We start from the raw sequence: 20,608 nt of genomic DNA on the forward strand, positions 1-20,608 counted from the left end.
TGTCTGCATGACCTAGGAAGAAAATACTGACTGCTGTCAATCAAGGTCTAGAAGCAGAAAAACCGATTTTGTCTGTTTGGTCAGTTAGTCAGGTGACTTCCTTTGTTCAGACAGAGAGGTCAAGAAGTAGGAAGTGGTCTTCCATTGAGCATGTGGTTTTCAGTGTGTTAGCATGTAGTTCTTAGAGTTTGTTGTTTCACCTCCCAGTATCCTTTCCCTGTAGTAATAAATATGTTTTTGCTTTTTCATGTTAAATGCCTCTCAATGATTATTTGATCCAGTGATCCATCGCACTGTTTGAGATAAAGAAACAGAATTTCAAACAGAATTTCCTAACAGGTTGGCTGGTGGATAGGATAGAAGAAAGCAAGAAAAAATGAGGATATGTGGGCTGCTAGGAAGCAGGAAAGAGGAAGTAGTGGGGCAGGAGAAAATGAAGTGTCCCCACAAGTCTTTGCAGGTCCTCCACTTGTAAATTTTTAAATACATGAATCAATAAAGAAGACTAAACTGTTTTTTGTGGGGGGTTTGTGTTTTATGAGTTCTTTAGAAATGTAGACTGGTTTTGATGCACACACTTAGAAATGTGATAGGAAGGCATGAAAATAAAATTTGCCTAGTCCTTTTGTATTTTTGTACAGCAGTGATAATGGATAAATTTTCAACTGGTATTACACATTGATCCTTATTTAGCCTACCAAAACTTTGTAAGTGGTTTCCTGTTTTAGAACGGATGTATTATAATCCATTTAGCAAAAATTCTTTCAATTGTATTCCCAACTTCCTTCTGTAGTAAGGTTTGAACACTCACTCCAGTTTCTCATGAGTACATTTCCCTTGTGAACTACTGGAGGGATAGGAGTATTGCCTTCAGTGGTTGTTCTGTAATGTGTTTTCTTCTTGTGTCACCCGTACATTGCAAATAGCTGCTCTGTGAGGCATTCTTCCCACCCTTGAGGACTTAAACCTTGTCTGGGAGTGGTTTCCTTTCTAGGTAAACTGTGGAGATAGAATCATAGAGTTGGAAGGGTCCCCATAGAGACCATCTAGTCCAAACCTGTTCTTAATGCAAGATTAGCCTAAAGCCTCCCTGACAAGTGTTTGTTCAGCCACTGCTTGAAGATTGTGAGTGAAGGGGGAGATCATCACCTCCCCTAGGCAGCCAATTCCACTCTAAACTAGTCTTATGGGGGTGGGAATCCTACTCTCCATCCAGTATTTTTCCACCTGTAATTTAAACACATTATTGGAGTCCGGATGCTAACAAGATCAGCTCCCTGTCCTCCTCTAAGTGTCAGCCTTTCCAATACATAAAGAGAGCAATCTTATCCTCCCTCATCCATTTATTCTTTAAACTGAACATTCCCAGGTCTCTCAGCCTTCATTGGGTTTGAGCTTGAGGCCCCTGATCGTCTACATTGCTCTTTTCTGCATCTACACCATTTTGTTCACATCCTTTTTGAAGGGAGACTTCCAGAACTACATACAGTACAGCAGATGTGGCCTGACCAATGCAGTTATATATATATATATATATATATATATATATATATATATATATATATATATATAGGGTTGGACTGGATGGGTCATTGGCCTGATCCAACATGGCTTCTCTTATGTTCTTATTGTACATCAGGATTATGACATCTTTTGTAATTTGAATGCTTTGCCTCTATTGATTCACCCCAAGACCACATTAGCCTTTTTTGCCACTGCTTCACACTGACTGCTCATATTTATCATACAGTCCACCTATGCCCCCAAGATCTTGTTCTCACACACTGCTATCCAGAAGGATGTCCCCCATTCTATATGCATGCCTCTCATTTTTGTTACCCAAATGTAGACCTCTGCATTTATCCTTGTTGAATTGCATCTTATTCACATCTGCCCACTTTTCCAGTGTGTTGAGGTCTTGTTGAATTCTTTCTCTGTCTTCCGGGTTCTCACTACTCCTCCCCATTTGGTACCCTCTGCAAATTTAATGAATATTTCCTCTGCTTCTTCATCCAGAGCATTTATAAAAAATATTGAAAAGTACCAGACCCAGAACCATTGTTCCCGCTAAGCTGCAGAGTCTTGTGAGCAAAAATTCTACTTTGTGAGCTACTGGTATTAAAGTTGTGAGCTACTGGCATTAAAGTGGTGAGCTGTTGCATAAATTATTGTGCTCTGGGGCAATTTTTCCTGAGAAGACAAAAATGTGTGAGCTGGAGGCTAAAAATCTCAGCTTGGAGGGAACACTGCCCAGAACGGATGTCTGCATGCATGAGATGATTGGAGAGGCTCTGCTTCATTTTTTGTGTGTCTGCCTATCAAAAAGGAATATGTTTTCAGAAGGGGATTCCACCCTCCACCCTATTTGCAGTGCTTTAAGGAATGGGGTAGATTTCAGAGCTCTTACTGAGAATGCCATAGTCTTCCATATAGCACAGATTGCTGTGTTTTCTGTATTACTTGTTATATTCTCCATGTGGATAAAAGCAGGGTGAGATCAGGGAAATGCGTTCCTGATATCTCCTTGAAGCCATTTTTTTCTCTATTGAGCAAATACAGATACCATTTAGCTATGCTGCACTAGTTCATTTATTTACACTATTAGTAATTCACCTTTTCACTGGGGCTCAAGGCAGATTACACACTGTAAGTCAATTTGATCAACAGGACATAGGGTTGCCAAGTCCAATTCAAGAAATATCTGGGGACTTTGGGGGTGGAGCCAGGAGACTTTGGGGGCGGAGCCAGGAACAAGGGTATGACAAGCATAATTGAACTCCAAGAGAGTTCTGGCCATCACATTTAAAGGGACAGCACACCTTTTTAAATGTCTTCCTTCCATAGGAAATAATGAAGGATAGGGGCACCTTCTTTTGGGGCTCATAGAATTGGACCCCCTGGTCCAATCGTTTTGAAACTTGGGGGGTACTTTGGGGAGAAGCACTAGATACTATATTGAAAATTTGGTGCCTCTACCACAAAAACAGCTCCCTCAGAGCCCCCGAAACCTCCAGAACAATTTCCCATTATACCCTATAAGAATTGATCACACAGGGAATAATGAAGACGTTTCCCTCTCCCCCCCCCCCTTCTGGCGAGTTTGAAGCAGCGGATCAGCCTCTCTACTCACCATTTGCTCTCAGCTTCTTCACAGAAACACAGACACACCATCCTAAATTGAAGCCTTTCAAGTCAAGCCTCTGGAGGTGCAAAGGCACATGGTCCTTTGCAGGTGGGGCTCCCTTTCCCCCCCCCCCGCCAGCCAGCTGATTGGGGGCGGGAAGCAGTCTGAGAAAACTGAAGAAAGGCTGCAGCGATCGGGGCTGGGTGGGAAGGGAAGGGCAAGGAGAAGCTGCTGGGATCGGGGCTGGGTGGGAAGGGCCGCCATTCCTCCCCGCTTTCCAGATTTTTGGTGAGCGGGGGGAGAAGGCTCCAAATCGGGGGTCCCCCGGCTAGGCGGGGGATTTGGGAAGCCTAACAGGGCAGGACATCCAGTAACAAATGCAATAGAGCAGGGTGTCAAACTTATTTGTTACAAGGGCCAAATCTGACATAAATTAGACTTTGTCAGGCCAGACCACATGTGTCATAAAATGTAATGCCAGGTAGTGGAGATATAAATTTATAAAGAATGCAGACTACACAAAGATTTTTAAAAAACTTAAAAGATGCTTAAAAAATTAGCATTCTTGCAATATTTTATTTAACAGTTTCAGATAACTGACACTTCTTATTCTGAATTATTACATCAAAATCTGGAGACAAATGCCTGTGCTGTAGCAATCTTGAGTATGCTGTTCAGGTATTGTTCAGGTGTGAATCTGTAAGTTGCAAACCTGCTTTTGATTTATTGACATTCATTACAGAAATCTCATGGTCAATGTTTTAACCTAAGACACAGGAGAAAACATAAAATGGCTGGGCATCCCAAGCTTTTATACGTAAGTTGCTTCATGTGCTGGTCAGCCTATGGAGAAAATAGAGGCTTTGTTCTGTAGCTCCTGTGTGATTGAGCAAGCCTGGCAAAGCAAGCTTTGATGCAGAAGGAAGCAAGAGAGAGAGAGAATGAAACAGACAACAGTGAATTGCTTGCGAGCCTGATAGGAGCCATCTGGGGGTTTGATTTGGCACTCAGGCCACACGTTTGACACCCTTAGGGTTACCAAGTCCAATTCAAGAAATATCTAGGGACTTTGGGGGTGGAGCCAGGAGACATTAGGGCTGGATCCAGGAGCAAGGTTGGGATAAGCATAATTGAACTCCAAAGGGAGTTCTGACTATCACATTTAAAGGACTGCACACCTTTTTAATGCCTTTCCATTGGAAATAATAAAGGATAGGGGCACCTTCTTTAGGGGCTCACAGAATTGGGCCCCTTGGTCCAATACTTTTGAAACTTGGAGGGTGTTTTGAAAAGAGGCATTGGATGCTGTGCTGAAAATGTGGTACCTCTACCTCAAAAAACAGCCATCCCAGAGCTCCAGATAACCATGGATCAATTCTGCATTATACCCTATGGGCATCTGTCTCCATAGGGAATAACGGAGTGCCCAGCATACATCCCCCCTCCCCGCTTTCTGAATACCCTGAAGCAGGGTGGGGGGATGGGACTCCAAAGCAGGGAATCCCCTGCCTTGATCTGGGGATTGGCAACCGTAGTCCTGCAATAGGGTTTGGATTGTAGAAATCTAAAACATATTTGAAACAAGGCCATGTTAAATGATGCAGAAATTAAATAAATAAGAACGTACTTGAAGCAATGTAAGCAGTATAGTCCACACTCCCTACTCCTTTCTTGAAGCATCTTTCTGAATCATCTCATTATAGTATAGCCCTATTTAACATAATTTGAAGAAATCCAGAATGTTGGAAGCCTTCTAACCTCATCATTTTGATATAGGAACAGAATTAGTTTATTGCATCTTTAAAACAGGCTTTCCATTAAGTTTTTTTTTGTGTTTTCTTACATATTAATTTATGTACCTGCAGGAAATTATACGGAAAGGAAAACTTGAAGAACATTGACAAGTGGACAGTACTATGTGGAGAGAGAGCAGACTCTGTATATTTGAGTCTATCAATTTTGTATATTGTTTTAATGTTCTTTAAATAGTTTTGCCTCTTAATTTTTTTATGTATTTGGAAAATTATTTCTACCACTGTGACAGAAAAGGACAGGACTTTACATAATAGCTACACACTTCACATTATATTAATCAACTGAACATCTGGTATTCCTGGACTGAAAGCTATTGTGTTCCTGACCAAGGCTTAGTCTTCAGGTCCAAATAGCCAGTTGAAGTGTCTGTAAGGCTGAAAGAAGTGTCTGCCTCAGACACAAACATATAGGGGCAATGCAAGATATTACTTTTTGGATTTGATGCATGACACCATGTGCACAGTTTTGATTTTAACAGTTTTTCAGTTTCTTTGTAAACCATTCCACTTTCCCTAATTGATTGTATTTGTGGGCTTCAGTATTTGTTTGTAAGCAGCGTTGTTAAATGTTGTCTTCCCCACCCTCTTTATGAATAATGTAACTGTTGGAGAGTTGGCATCCCTTAGTGATGTGAATTGCCCTGAACCCCTTTCGGGAAGGGCGGGATAAAAATGTTAAATAATAAATAAATACATGAATATTTTATTTGGTAACACATGGGTATTAACCGGTGTAAAAAGCAATTCTATCCAATGTTCAATCAGTGCTGTATGTTTTAATGCTAATATAATAGCTTTAAAAAGACAGACTGACATTTCTGCTCTGATTTTTAAGTTAAATATATGCAGAGAATGTTCCCTGATTTTACAGAGATAGCATTAAAATATCACTGTGTTGTATTTTATAAGAAAGGATGAGTTAAATGAATTCTAGAATCCCTATATTTTCCTTAGTTTAAATGTATGGTTTAAATTTATAAATTTTGTCCACACATATTCTACTTCTTGACCCAATTTTGGTTTTGCTTCTGGTATCTATTAAAACTGCATCCATTACAATTTGCAGGTTAGCTGCAGTTCTCCATCTAATATTACATTATTTTCATATCTGAAACATTTCCCTATAATTGGCCCTAAATCTGGCCTTATCTATGGTCTGAAGGGCAGGACTGTTTCCTGTTTAACAACTTTGAAATAGTTGCCATGTGCTGTTTTTAAAGTATTCCTGAACCTGTGGTGGAGAGAATAGTTTTAATACAACACTCACTTTTTTATATAAGAGCTACATTAGTTCTATTGTGTTGCCAGAGAGGAGGAATCTGGCTTGGTAGTCATCCACTATCCTGAAGAAGTTTTACTTTGTTTCTTTATTTTGTATGCCTAACATTAGAAGAGGGTGATTTTAGATAATTACATAAAAACAGGGCTTGGGCCTGGCAGAGCATTTATACAAGGAAGCTGGTTGAGATAGGATGCAAATTGGATTTTGATATAAAATCCAGTGGCTGAAATTTGCTGGACACTTCCTGTTTTTGTTTTCATAGTTTCATACAATAGGCTGCACCTTTCTCATTGTGCCAGTGATGGCCTTTCCATGTCATTCTGAAAAGGAGAACATTCCACAGCTTCAGGAAACTGACCCATATTAAACCATACATTTCCCATGTTTATTTACTTTCATTGCATTAGTCATATACTTAATTTTTTTTTTTCTGCCTACTTGGTGTTTACACCTTTCAGATATGGGCAGTAGGACAGGGAGAGAGGAAGAAATCTGCTTGGTTAACATGCACCTCACTTGTCATCGTTTAGGTAAGCTGTACATTTGCTATTTTAGTTCTTCCTCAGAGTTTAATCCAGTTCTCAAGGGTTTAATGCTGTTTCCGTCTTGGAGTGAACTGAAGAATAAAGGCTGTTGTTGAGATGATGCAGAAACAATGATCCTGAGAAAGCATTATAAACTTACATTGCTCTGAATGGCTTATTGGTATGGAATTGTCAGGTACTAAACATGCTCTGCACCAACTAGTTTATGGCATATTTATCCAAAGTAGCCTGGTCTTTCTCTGCCATCTGAAGATAATACCTTATTCCCCATGCACCCTGGCCATACCTGTTTCATCTTCTGCTGCAAGAACAGCATCTGAGGAGTGTTTGACAAGTCCAGCAAGCTATCCTAGCCTGGTTGACTCGTGCAGTGTATTTAAGAACTAGTCCCAAGCAGAATCACATCAAAGTTGCAGGCATGACAAATGATGTCTGGATTAGCCATACATATTTTGGTCTCTACAGGGTAGATATCATTTGCTGGTGCAACATCAAACTACAGTACTATGCCTAAATGTCCCTACCTCTTAAACAACTACTTAGCATGCCTTTTGTTTGACTTGGAAACTAGCTGATTCTGGAAGGTGATTTACAGCACTAACACCGCTACAGTAGAAAAGTAGTTTCAGCTCAGCATTTTTAGGATTACCCTCAGCTCTCATCATGAATCCCCTATCCTATACTTTGTACAAGTCATTCAACCCTTCCTGTTCAGTGGTACCCATATTCTGCCTGACTCTGATTCACTACTGTGCCTCATAGGATAGCCCCACTCTCCACTTCCTTTCAGATTCAATTGGAGTTGGACTGTCCTGTCTCCCTCATCTGGTTGTATCTAATAGTTACAGAGGATCTCAGATGAATTTCTCCCTTGGATTTTCATAGATTTTACCAAGACAAATTTTTGCTACTGATTTCCTGAAGGCAAGATAGTAAGGCAACCTCCTTCCCGCTACTCACCGCATTCTTATAAAATAATCTTTAAACAGGGCTGAAGACATTTTTTTCCCAAGAGGAATGAATAATAAGCACTTTCAATCAAATAAAAAAATGTTGTATCATCAAATTATTTTTTGAATAAAGAGTGGGAGAAGTTGAAAATACAAGACCAAAATTCTTCATTTGAAATCCCTTTGTAATGCATTGTCTTATAGTGATTTATTTATATTGTGTTATTAAATGGAGCATTCATAAATGAGGCATGAATAATTCATTCAAGAGGTATGATAAAATATAGAAACTGCCTTCTGTTTAAATTTTCAGTGTATAATGTGGGTAATGGAAATACTCGGTGTGACCACATTTAAGTTCATGCAAAATTGCTTTTATGTGATACAGAATGAAAGTAGGGCAGTGACACAAGAAAGAATCAGCTTGACAGAAGGGTTTTTCCCCACCTAAAAAAAATAGAAATCAGAGAAAACTGTGGTAGCTTTTCGTGTGGGATGGGGGAATTAGACTATTGTTATGGTCTTTGCTAAAAGTGTTGGAGCCTGCCTAGCTCCATTCACTGGATTGGGATGAAGTGGTGAAGGATGTAACAACTTTCTGCCAAATAGCCTTGTAGATTTTTAAGGAAGGCTCACCTCTGTGTTTCTCTGAAGTCTTCAACATGTTTAAGGTATACCTTTTATTTAAAAGATGCTCGAAGCCTGTTTGTCCTCCAAGTCCACACTTGGTGCATACATTTTCTACCAGGGACTACCACTGGAAATACCTAATGTGTGCATATACACCAGCGGCAGCAGCTGAAAGGACCTCCTTAATAAGAAACTTTTTAAGAAGGGGCACTTGTGCAGAGAATGTGTTAGAATACCATCAGCAGAAAGAAACACTAGGATAGGGACTGACATCCAGCCAACGGAGGGCTACCAGCTGGCTCCTAATACTGGTGAATTACTTCATCTTCTTCTTAGTTTATAAGAACATAAAAACTGCTTAGATGGATCATACCAAGATTTATCTATCTAGTCTAGCATCTTGTTGCCAGCAAAGGCCAGCCAAATGCTTCAGGTGGCAGCGGCAGACATTGATGCTGCCATTGTTGATGTTATTTTGTAGTTTGAGGTCAGCAGTTTTTGTCAAGAAAGAAATGAGAGAGAAGGCATAGGGGGATAATAAGACACCCAGCAATTCCGTTTGTGTCTGTGTTGTGGCAGGAAGTACTAAGGGGTGTTTGGAAAGTTGTCATAATGGCTGATGAAATGAAATTTTAGTTAAGAACACTAGGAAGAATATCATCTCCTAGTGAATAACTGAATAGTCAGCTATGGCTTGACAAGTTTCATTGGTACTATTCTGCAGAATAGTTCATCACTACAGTGTTTGCTGGCCAGTTTAGTAAATTCCCAGCCTTAATTCTTGAGTAATTTTGGGGATTACAGTGTTGCAGATGTTAATGCAAATACCATAGTATCACACTTCACATTCTTTGAAAAAAAATGAATCTTGCGGCTGAATCATGACACAGATTAAGCAATATTCAAAAAAGGAGTATGAGTAGAACATTTTATTGGGGTTTTTTAAAGTTCTGTTCAGATGAAAGAATTATGTTTCATGTGATTTTGTCATTCTTTGCCTACTGAGCTGTGAAATTTCCTGTCTCCTCTTAAAAATTTTTGGACTAATTACTGGTTTGGATTTATTACTAGTTTAACCACCAGTACACGTGGCTAATCAGATTTCTATTATAAAGGAAAATTATCTAAAATATTATCTATTTTTGACCATGTTTCTTGATTATCTTCAACCTGTAGTATGTTCTTAGCCACCTCAATCGGACAATGTGTCACTCTAGGTTTGCCCTAAAGGCAGCTTCATTACTTGTTTGATGATAGGATTTAATGAAGATCTGTATGTTGCTCTCCTCTGCACTGTGGTTCCTGCTTTGATTCAATTTATCTCTAGAGCTTTAGGGTACTGAAGTCCCATAATTGTTCCTGACCTCAGCCAGTTATTCATTGGTTTATTCAATACAGTTACGCACTGTGTTGCACATGAGGGCACTTCTCTGCTTCACAACAGTGGCACTACCCACGTTGTTGCAACCTAACTAATTTTCATTATTATGTATCTTCAAGGTGAGAACATACCAGTCAGGTCTCAAGTTAAAGACTGTCACCCTGATCCAGGGCCGTATGTGCACTTCAGCGTATATACAGCTCCTGTGTTTGCCAAGACACAGGCATAGAAAACAGGCTCCTCCTTGGAGCAAATAAGAATAAAACTGTTTGTTGAGTGCCTTGGGGCGCAGATTACCACAACAAATATCTGTGTCACAATAACAAGCTGAAGAAGTACAGACACATTTACGAAGCCATATTTTGAATTCACAGAAAATGTTCATTGTATCTAAAATACAGCTTGGGAAGGGCTTATATGCAAAAACATGTTGAGTGGAATGTAAGAACAGCTTATCTGTCTGTTCCTCTGAGGCAGCCATATATTTTATTTATTTATTTTAAGGATTATGTCCTACTTTTCTTCCAGTGAGGATCCAAATAGCATTTTCCCCTCCTTGTACAAGCCATTACTGTTTTTAGAGTTTTGTTGCAAGCAGGACAAGTCCATTTGACAATCACACTGAGCATAAAAGCCTTCAAACAGCAGTCTGACAATGAGGACAAAAATCAGGGGCCTTCTCCCTCCCCCCCCCATACACACACATACTTATATCCTCCTGGTTTCAAGGCGACTTATAATAATAAAAAAAATTTCAATTAAAACAAAAAGTAAAATAGCAACCTTAAATTTCTCCCTCCCCATTCACTTAATTGCCGTCCATTTCTTTGATATGTCCAAATTAGCTATAAATTATTGGGCACACTGATCATGTAATGTTTAGATTTATTTAGTTGCATGTAGATCAGACTGTTTGGATTTTTATTTGTACTCTGTACTTGTCCTTGGGTGTTCTCTGTGTGTGTTTTCCTCTTCAGCAGTTCCCTGTTGACATGGATTTGTGTTTCTAGAAAAAATGAGTTCATTTTGGAGAGATCTCACAAAAGCAACTGTGCTTTCTATAGATAGTGTACTGTTAGTTAATTTCTGTTAGTTCTAGAATAAAACATTTAAAAATTTTGTAATATACTTAAAACAATTAGACCACTATGATTACTTTAAATCATACATATCAGTATTTTTAAGTTATTTAAAGGTATAGTTAAACATAGCAATCACAATTTTGTATTTGGTGATACCTAAACTATATGAATCATATAATGGCAGTCAAAGAATCTTTGTTTTCATTCAAAGCCCACTTCTATGAAGCATTTTTCAAACCTGAATCTTCATCTCAACTGAAATTAAGCCCAATAATTGTATTTGCTTATATTCAGCCTTTGCTGTTCTTGCTCCTTTTCTTCTAACTCACCTTTTTTCATTTTTTGCTCCTCAGAAGACCTTTGTGAGTGTGCTTTTTGAAAACTTGAAATGCTCTATACATGCCATGTACATTGGTGGTTCTATCTACATAAATAAAATAAATATTTTTTTAAAAAAAACCCTATAATAGAGTGAATTGAAAACCAATTTAATTTGATTGAAATGTTTTTGGGTGATCAAAGAGAACCCATCTTCCTTTCACTAGTAGAAAGCTAGTTAGGTTCAATCCACTGTGACAACCGAGGGAAGATGTAACCCCTTTATCACTGAGAGCATTTTCTTTTATTCTTTTATAAGTTCCAATATCTAGAGGATATTCCTCAAATCCAGGTGGGTAGCCACGTTGGTCTGAAGCAGTAGAACACCTTGAATAAAACTTGGTCTTAAAGGTGCCACTGGACTCAAACTTTGTTCCCCAAATCCACACAGCCTAATATGCATTCTGTAAATTGTGAATGCTGACTTTATTATATGAATAAAATTCACTAATTATATTTTTCTACTGTTTTTATTTGCTACTGGCTAGTGAAGTGGAGAAGGAACTATTCAACAAGCTCCTTACAATACCTTGCTTGTTCCAGTAAAGAATTATCTTTCATCCTTTCTTTTTTGCATGTTCAGTAAAGTTTGTTCAAAAGAGATAAGTAGGCAGCTATATTGTACTAACTGCTATTGCTGTTCTACCAATAGTAGAATCCAATTCCCATGTAGGTGCAAGCCTCTGTGTGGTTCTCATGCGACCTGTGAGTGGAGCCAAGCGACAGCCCCTGAGGTGGGCATGCTGTTAGATGGCTCCGCTCACAAGACCCCCTTAAAGGAGTCTTCACTCAGGGGAGGCAGGCATGCAAGCACAGCCTCCCCACAAATGGATCCAGTCTAACGCCTAGAACAACCCCAAAGCTGTGACAGGTAAGAAAACAGTAGGAATTATAGCTGCACCACAAAACTGGAATCTGAGGACAGGTGGGAAGGACGACTTAAGCCAAACTGGGGGCAGCTTGGCAGCCACATGGTCCTAAAAGGGGAAGGGGCAGACCAGAGGGAAGGCCCTGGAGTCAAAGCTTTCATGCAGCCCACCCCACAGTTCAATGAGGCAGTCAGCTGTTGGGCAACTGGCAAGGTGTTGCTGCTCCCCACCTGTAGGGCATGCCCAGGCAGCCTGCAGCTGCTTTGAGTGTGAAAACATGCCTCCCCATCTCACCCCTCCCACTCTGCAGCTGCAAAAACAGTGGCTTCCCTATTACTACTACTTCTGCCCCTCCTCATTAAAGAGAAATAATCTCTTTCATTTCTCCCTTTTGTTATGAGGAGATCAGAAGTCAGTCACTTCTCTTCTTAAATTTCAGTATATAGCTTTTTTTCGTAAGGGGGAAAGATCAAAACCCAATCCCCAGCTGATTCCCCAATTAACTGTGAGTTGTCATCTGACCAAAAGACTCCTGCAAAAATATTTGGCAGCTTTTCCAGTTGCTCCATGGAATGTGAACGTATCTGTGATTGGCTCAGAGTCTGATTGTGACTCTGATTGTGACACAGGGCAACAGGTTTTCTGTGAAATGTGTGGCATCCCTGCTTCATACTTCAGGTAGACAAAAGACATAGTGCCAAAAGGCACAAACTTTTCAGATCACTCAAGCTTTGGTGCTAGAGGCAGAGAAAACAGTCCTCACCTTAATAACTATATAGGGACATTTGATCATCATTGAAGGTATAATATATCTAGGGCTGCACTCCCACATTTGTTTTTAATGCCATCACAAGTCTTTGAAACATAAGTTCCAGTATCTTGAACATATGAACATATGAAGCTGCCTTATTCTGAATCAGACCTCGGTCCATCAAAGTCAGTATTGTCTACTCAGACCGGCAGTGGCTGTCCAGGGTCTCAAGCTGAGGTTTTTCACACCTATTTGCCTGGACCCTTCCTAGTTGATGCTAGAATATGCAGATTACAGAATATGCAGGTTGCTTTTCCTCCCCAAACAAAGGAATTAAGGAAGTGTTTTCAGGCCTGGGCTGTGATAGCTTATCCTTTTATAACACATGCATCGTCTCCCTGCAAAAAATAATTTTATATGTAAGATAGGTTGATATGTAATATATGGTTGAGGTGTTCAGTGTTGTCCATGCATCATTTGCCCTGCATTTCCATCTGGGAATATGGACTGAGTCCTGCATTGTGACAATCATTGCTCCTGTGGCCTGTACCTATGATTTCAGATTAATGTATGAAATTTGGCCTTTTTCATGCCTCCCCAGATCACAGTTCATGTGTCTTTCCTTTCCTGTGTGTACTCTTTCTCTGTCTTTCCCCTCTTCTCATCCCATAATCTCACCCCTTTCCTTGTGGTTTCTTTATATATTTGTAGAGACCACTATTCTTTGCAGTTTTATAGTTCTGTCCCCCCCCCCATACACAGTGATGCTTTCTTTGTCAGTAGAAAATCTAAAGAAAAACTGTCTTTGTTAGTTTTCAAGGGGAAACAAATGTTGCTCTTTTAGGATGGTTACCACCCAAATTGAAATGGAGCAGCAGTTATATCCAGAGCAAAAGCATGAAGCTCCCTGATGTACATTCTGAGCACCTGGAAAGGATCAAATTGTGACAGACAATGGTCACACAAACCACAGGGAAGTTCTGTGCAAGCCCTAACAAAATGAACAGGAACTGTGCAAAACTCTGCTCTTGGGCAGTTCCTGTTTGTTTCAGTGGGTTGCATCGCAGTATTTCCTGGTAGGTTGAGTCAAGTAACAATAGTAAATGGCTTTTCTTAGCTACCATAATTTGACAAGCTTGCCCGGGGGCTGTACCCTTTAACAAGAGTTCTCTTTTCCTGATAAAAGAGAACTCACTTCCATAGAGCGTAGCTCTGCTTCACTCCCTTGGATGCAAAGATGTCTTTAGATATTTGTTTAATCATATCATTGTATTAAGAGGCCATGCAGAGGACATACTCCACATTTAGCATGCAATTTCCCCCACTGACTTAAAAAGCTCTTTAATGCAATGTTGCAGTGATGTTAATTGAAAACCTCTTCAGTGACTGAAGCATCCATTTACTTGTTGTGGAGGATGGATCAAAATGTGTACGGTTTTGCTAAGTGTATGGGAAGGGCTAATAGCAAAGCGGTAGAGCAACGGTTTGCATGTACAGGATCCCAGTTCCAATCCATGGCATCATCAGTTACTAGAATCTCATATTGCTGTGTTGGGAAGGTCCTCTGCCCTAAGATCACAGAGAGTAGCTTCCAGTTAGAATGGACATGGTGGACCAATGGCCTGACACTGTATAAGGCAGTTTCATATCTGGAGCAGAAAGCTCCAATGACAGAAAGTGAATGGTGGCTTCACTGTATGGTGGTAAAGTGAATGGTGGTTTCACTGTATGGAGTCAAGGTGCTGTTTGCTTAGGTATTTAAATCCTTACCATATTTAAAACTAAATCAAAGTAAAGTATTTAAGAAATATAACTAAATTTAAACCTAAGTTCCCCCCCAAAAAAAATCTAGATTTAATTCTGTTAAACTTTGAAATTGCTGTAAATGAACTATACATTTTGCCCACTGAGGGAGAACAACCAGGTTTTAATGATGCTTTAACACATCCATCTTCAAGTTAGAGAAAAACTTCCTAGTGCCCATTCTGTAGTGTCTTCCTCCTTCCTTTCCCTTCCCTGGTATAGGAAGCAGCAGCTATAGCACAGAGGATGACCTGGGAGCTAGATAGCTGATGCAGGCTTCCCAATCCTCAGGTCCCAGCGGGGGATCCCCTGGTTTTACAGGCTTCCCCCCTCCCCCAGCCAGCTGGCCGGCGGGGGAAGCCCCACCCCCACAGCCAGTATGCACCTCCATGAATGATTCCCATAAGGAATGATGGGGAATTGATCCGCGGGTGTCACGGGCTCTGGGGGGGCTGTTTTTTGAGGTAGAGGTGCAAAATTTTCAGTTTAGCATCAAGTGCCTCTCCCCAAAATACCTCCCAAGTTTCAAAAGGATTGGACCAGGGGGTCCAATTCTATGAGCCCCCAAAGAAGGCTCCCCTATCCATTATTTTCTATGGAAGGAAGGCATTCTAAAAGGTGTGCTGTCCCTTTAAATGTGATGGCCAGAACTCCCTTGGAGTTCAGTCATGCTTGTCACACCCTTGCTCCTGTCTCCACCCCCAAAGTCTCCTGTCTCCACCCCCAAAGTCCCCAGATATTTCTTGAATCGGACTTGGCAACCCTAAGTTGATGGCCCTTCCAGAACTTTAGAAGCTAAAGTCTCAGTAGCACAGGGCACTGGATTGGACTACTCTATTCTATATAGTGATTCTTTAATGATTGGGGATGAGTTGTGGCTTTGAGTCTCTGTTTGGCATGCAGAAAGTCCCAGCGTCAGTGCCCACTTCTTCAGTTAAAATTTGAATTTGAATCTAGTACACCATTTTTACCACTACACTGCACTGCATTTTATTTTCTGGGTTCCTGAGACACTAACAATACCAATGTTCAAAATGACAAGGAGGGAAAGAGTCCTTTTGAGAGATGCCTCTACCACTATAGAGTGAGAAGGTAGGCGGCAAAGAGGGATGAAGGCACAATATTCTTCCTCAGCAAGATGAGTGATGGATATTGAAAAGAGATTGCAGAGACCTAAATGAATTACTTTCATAGGCCTTCACTGTGGATCATGTTGGAGATAGATGTGTTTTTTCTGAGTGGGTTTCTGAATAACTGTGAAACAGAGGTAATGAAATGTTAGAGCTAGGTGACAGTCAGTTAAGAAGCCACTGGTGCTGAATGGCGTTCACATGAAAGTTCCTTTAAAAAAAATTCCTGGTATATATTTATATTAGCTGAATTTTTAATGGTTTGATTTTATGATTTTGTGATTTTATCTTATTTAGTTTTGTTGTCAAGAACCATCTTGAGCAAGTCTTTGAAGAGAAGAAATATAAGGATTGTTTTTTAAAGAAAATTGCATAAAATATGGAATTCCTAAATTTCTAACAAAAAATGCATCTTGCTATTAACATCAGCATTCTTATCAGAGGATCAGTGTAGCTGCCAAGTGAAGTCCTGTCACATTAGGCTTTCTTTAAGAGGGTCAACAATTATGGATATCTTTGAACTTCCAAAAGGGACTTGTATTGCTTAGCTTATTCATATATTATCTGGAATTGGGGTGGGCACCAGGTTTTTTTTTGTAGCAGGAACTTCTTTGCATATTAGGCTGCACCCCTGTGATGTAGTCAAACTTCTTGGAGATTACAGTAGGCCCTGTACTAAGAGCTACAAAAAAAGCCCCGAACGGCATCATCATAATCATGGTTCTTCTAAGCACATTATGGTGAAAACTCAGGCTGCAAAGACCTCTTAGCTGGAGGAATGAATAACAAATGGCAAATGAGCTTCAATAAAAAGGGGGAGGCAAGAAATTCTAACTATAGACAGTTGATTGACCATCTAGGAAAGCAATCTTTGGTTCATGCAATATCTGAATGTGCAGTGATGGTGAAATTGGTGAATTTAAATTTTGGAATTATTAGGAAGGCAATTAAAAATAATTCCTCTATTGTCATAGTTATGTAACACAAATCTATGGTACTGCCATATTAGGAATATTTTGTATAGTTGCTGACATCCAATCTCAGAGAATAATAGCAACAGAAAGCATATGGAGAAGAGCAACCAAAATGATCATGTGAGTATAATACTACAAGAAAATATAAAAGCATTTCAGCTTCTGAGTACAGAAAAAGCAGACAACCAGTTAGAATATTGTAAAGATTTGGAGCATGTGGGCAGAATTTTTTTGTCTCCTTATCACAATACTTGAATCACTGACATTTGTCTGTCTATTAAGATTAACCATGATAGTTTAATAGAACCTCCTTGTTTCTGAATGACAGGCTGAATATGCACAACAGGGGCAGACTGTTGCCTTTATGCCCTCGTTGGAGGTTTCCTAGAGGCATCTTGCTCTGATTGTTGATAAAATAATAATTGACCAGATGGACTCTAATCCAGCAGGACCCTTTCCTATGTTCTAGCTGATATTATATTTCATATTAACAGGCTGTGTGACTTCCTGACTTGGTGTCCTGAATCTGAACGACAGAAATTTTTAGCATGTCAGAAAGGCTTACGGGATTCTGGAACCTGGAATTAAAATGCAGAGTTTGCTTTGTGTGTTTTAATTTCCAGACCACCATTGTCATGATTTCCGGCAGTGAGATTACTGGTTAAGAAACTGTAACATTTTTTGGGAAACTACAGTGGGGACAATACCACTAATACAATTAATAATGGAGACTGTTTAAAGTGAATTTTAATTTAAAAGATAGTTTGGTTATTGTGGAATATATGCTGCTATATATGGAATATATATTACATCCAATATCCAATTGAATTTCCCCCCTTTAATTGATTATTTTTGGTGGTCATGCTAAAAAAAATTGCAGTTACTTGGTTCAAAATACAAATTTGATTTACTCATAGGGCACGCTTATGAGTCAAACATCATTTCCTTGAAAGTTCTAAAGTGGCTCACAATGTAAAATGAGTATTGGAGAATGTGCTGTTAGCTTGAGATTATTTTAAACCATTCATAAATACACTAGTGCTAGAGTGATTTGTAAGGTTCATTGGAATAGCAGACAAGCCAGAGCATTGCAGAGTGCTGGGGAGGGGGGGCGGCGGGGGAGGGGGGGAGAAGCTGTGCAATCCCTGAGCTTGTCTGACCAAACAGCTAGTGGCTTATACCAAGCTTTTTATCAGGCTTTTAAAATGGAAAAATAGAAGCAGCATAATGTCATCTGTAAATTGTGCATACCATATGAACAGCTGTAACATGCCTGTGAATTTTCTTTGTGTACATACATATATTTTTGTTGTTTAAAGGAACACATCATGGCATTTAGAACACAGATTGAATGGGGGAGGGGGATAATCACAACTGTATGTTTGACAGCATTAACACAGTAGTGTTGTATTAATGTTAACATAATACAACCTTTACATAATTCAGATATTTGAACTGTCACATGTTCTCTTGGAGTTTTCCCTTAGAACTCTATGTTTTTTCCGTGGTTGCACATTCTAAAAAACTCTACTTACTATGTATTTGTGATTAGCTTGAGCCCCAATTTTGTTCTTTTGTTTAGCTACAGTGAGACTCCAAAAATAAAACAGCCATAGCCTCAGTATGGAATGAATATATTCTGCACTCAGGCTTTTGGGATCAATATTTGTTTCCCCCATCACACGTGCACAAAAAAGTTTACTTCAGAACAGAGAACAACTTTTTTTTTTTACTTACTACAGTTTTTTAAAAACAAAAAATAAATAAATCTTTTCCTATGTATTCCAGACTCTCTTAACACTATGGAACCAACTTAGAATTCTTGATAAAAAGTGATCTTTGATTTTGGAGTCTTCAGTGATGGTGTCAGTAGTTGGCCACTCAGTTATGATTTCAAATTGAGTGAGTTCACCAATAAATAGTTCTTCCTAAACTCGTGTGTAATTTTAATATGTAACCGGAAAGTAGACTTTTGTACCCTGAACTGATTTATGCAGTATAACAATATGGAAAAGTCTTCCTCCTCAGTTAGATGGTTTAAAACTGGCCAAACTTTCAGAACAACCAACCACCTATGTTTACAAGCTTCTCTCTCTGTACGTTCTCAGAAGGGGAGGCATCACTAGAGTCTTTGAGCTGGTCAGACTATAAGACTATGCCATCCATTTCTGACAGTAATATCTTTTTTTAAAAAAATTACAGCAGTCTTAGCAGTCCATTTATGTTAAGAAGACTATAAAATGAAAGTTCGTTCCAGCCAATACATTTCAGTCACAACGAAGCTTTGGCCAATTTCTGCTGCAGTATTGTGTTGGTCTTAAAACACTGTGATTTTGTTTGGTAATTGTACACACAGAAAGACAGCATCACTGGAGGCACAGCAGTGATTAAGGGCAGAGCAGCAGGTGGCTAGGCTGAGCATACTGAATGGAGGCTGCCATCTGCTTGCAGAAAGCATGTGACTGTGGGGCTGTCTTGCAGAAGCAAAGATCAGTGTTAAAACAAAGAGGAGAAATATCTATCTTACTAACAGAGGTCATGATAACTCTGAGACCCAGGAGAGGCATATGGACAGAGGAGGAGGGCTTTCTCAGGTTTCAGCTGAGACATCAAAATGTGCATTAACAAAAAGATTATTTTTTTTCTTTGTGTGTATGCTGTAGGTTGATAGATTTGGAAATGTCTCCAGTTATGAATTGTGCCTGCATGATTCTGATCCTAGAATCATAGAGTTACAAGGGACATCTAGGGTCATCTAGGGTCATCTAGTCCAACCCCCTGCACAATGCAGGAAACTCACAAACACCTCCCCCCCTAAATTCACAGGATCTTCATTGCTGTCAGATGGCCATCTAGCCTCTGTTTAAAAACCTCCAAGGAAGGAGAGCCCACCACCTCCTGAGGAAGCTAGTTCCACTGAGGAATTGCTCTAACGGTCAGGAAGTTCTTCCTGATGTTGAGTCGGAAACTCTTTTGATTTAATTTCAACCCATTGGTTCTGGTCCTGCCTTCAGGAGCCACAGAAAATAATTCCACACCATCCTCTATATGACAGCCCTTCAGGTATTTGAATATGGTGATCATATCACCTCTCAGCCATCTCCTCTCCAGGCTAAACATCCCCAGCTCCTTCAACCTTTCCTCATAGGACTTGGTCTCCAGACCCCTCACCATTTTTGTCGCCCTCCTCCGGACTCGTTCTAGCTTGTCTATATCCTTCTTTAAATGTGGTGCCCAAAACTGAGCACAATGCTCCAGGTGAGGTCTTACCAGAGCAGAGTAAAGTGATACCATCACATCACGTGATCTGGACACTATAATTCTGTTGATACAGCCCAAAATTGCATTTGCCTTTTTAGCCACCACAAAACACTGTTGACTCATGTTCAATGTATGATCCACTAAGACCCCTAGATCCTTTTTGCACATACTACTGCTAAGACAAGTCTCCCCCATCCTATAACCATGCATTGGATTTTTCCTAACTAAATGCAGAACTTTACATTTATCCCTGTAAAAAATCATTTTATTGATTTTAGCCCAGTTTTCCAGTCAAAGTCATCCTGTATCCTGTTTCTGTCTTCTTCTGTGTTTGCAATCCTTCCTAATTTAGTATCTGCAAATTTAATAAGCATTCCCTCTATTCCTTCATCCAAATCATTGCTAAAGATGTTGAACAAAACAGATCCCAGGACAGATCCTTGAGGCACTCAATTTGTCACTCCTATCCAAGAGGATGAGAAACCATTCACAAGCACTTTTTGGGTGCGATCTGTCAACCAGTTACAGATCCACCTAACGGTAACAGAATCCAAACCACATTTTACCAACTTGTCAACAAGGATAGTATGTGGAACCTTATCAAAAGCCTTACTGAAATCAAGATAAACGATGT

General features: G+C 39.7%; 1 protein-coding gene across 2 annotated transcripts in view; it reads left to right on the plus strand.

Moving 5' to 3' along the window:
• Positions 1-20,608, plus strand: part of GPM6A (glycoprotein M6A) — a 180,148-nt gene that overhangs the window by 48,221 nt on the left and 111,319 nt on the right. The window contains exon 2 of one of the 2 annotated variants that reach the window (XM_060246515.1): positions 6,679-6,750. The exons of the other annotated variant lie outside the window; for it this stretch is intronic. Within the exon in view, the coding sequence (XP_060102498.1) occupies positions 6,679-6,750 (72 nt within the window). The remainder of the gene's footprint in view (positions 1-6,678; positions 6,751-20,608) is intronic. 2 annotated transcript variants of the gene reach the window in all.

This window comes from Heteronotia binoei, chromosome 9, assembly GCF_032191835.1.
Source record: "Heteronotia binoei isolate CCM8104 ecotype False Entrance Well chromosome 9, APGP_CSIRO_Hbin_v1, whole genome shotgun sequence".
Classification (NCBI taxonomy): Eukaryota; Metazoa; Chordata; class Lepidosauria; order Squamata; family Gekkonidae; genus Heteronotia; species Heteronotia binoei.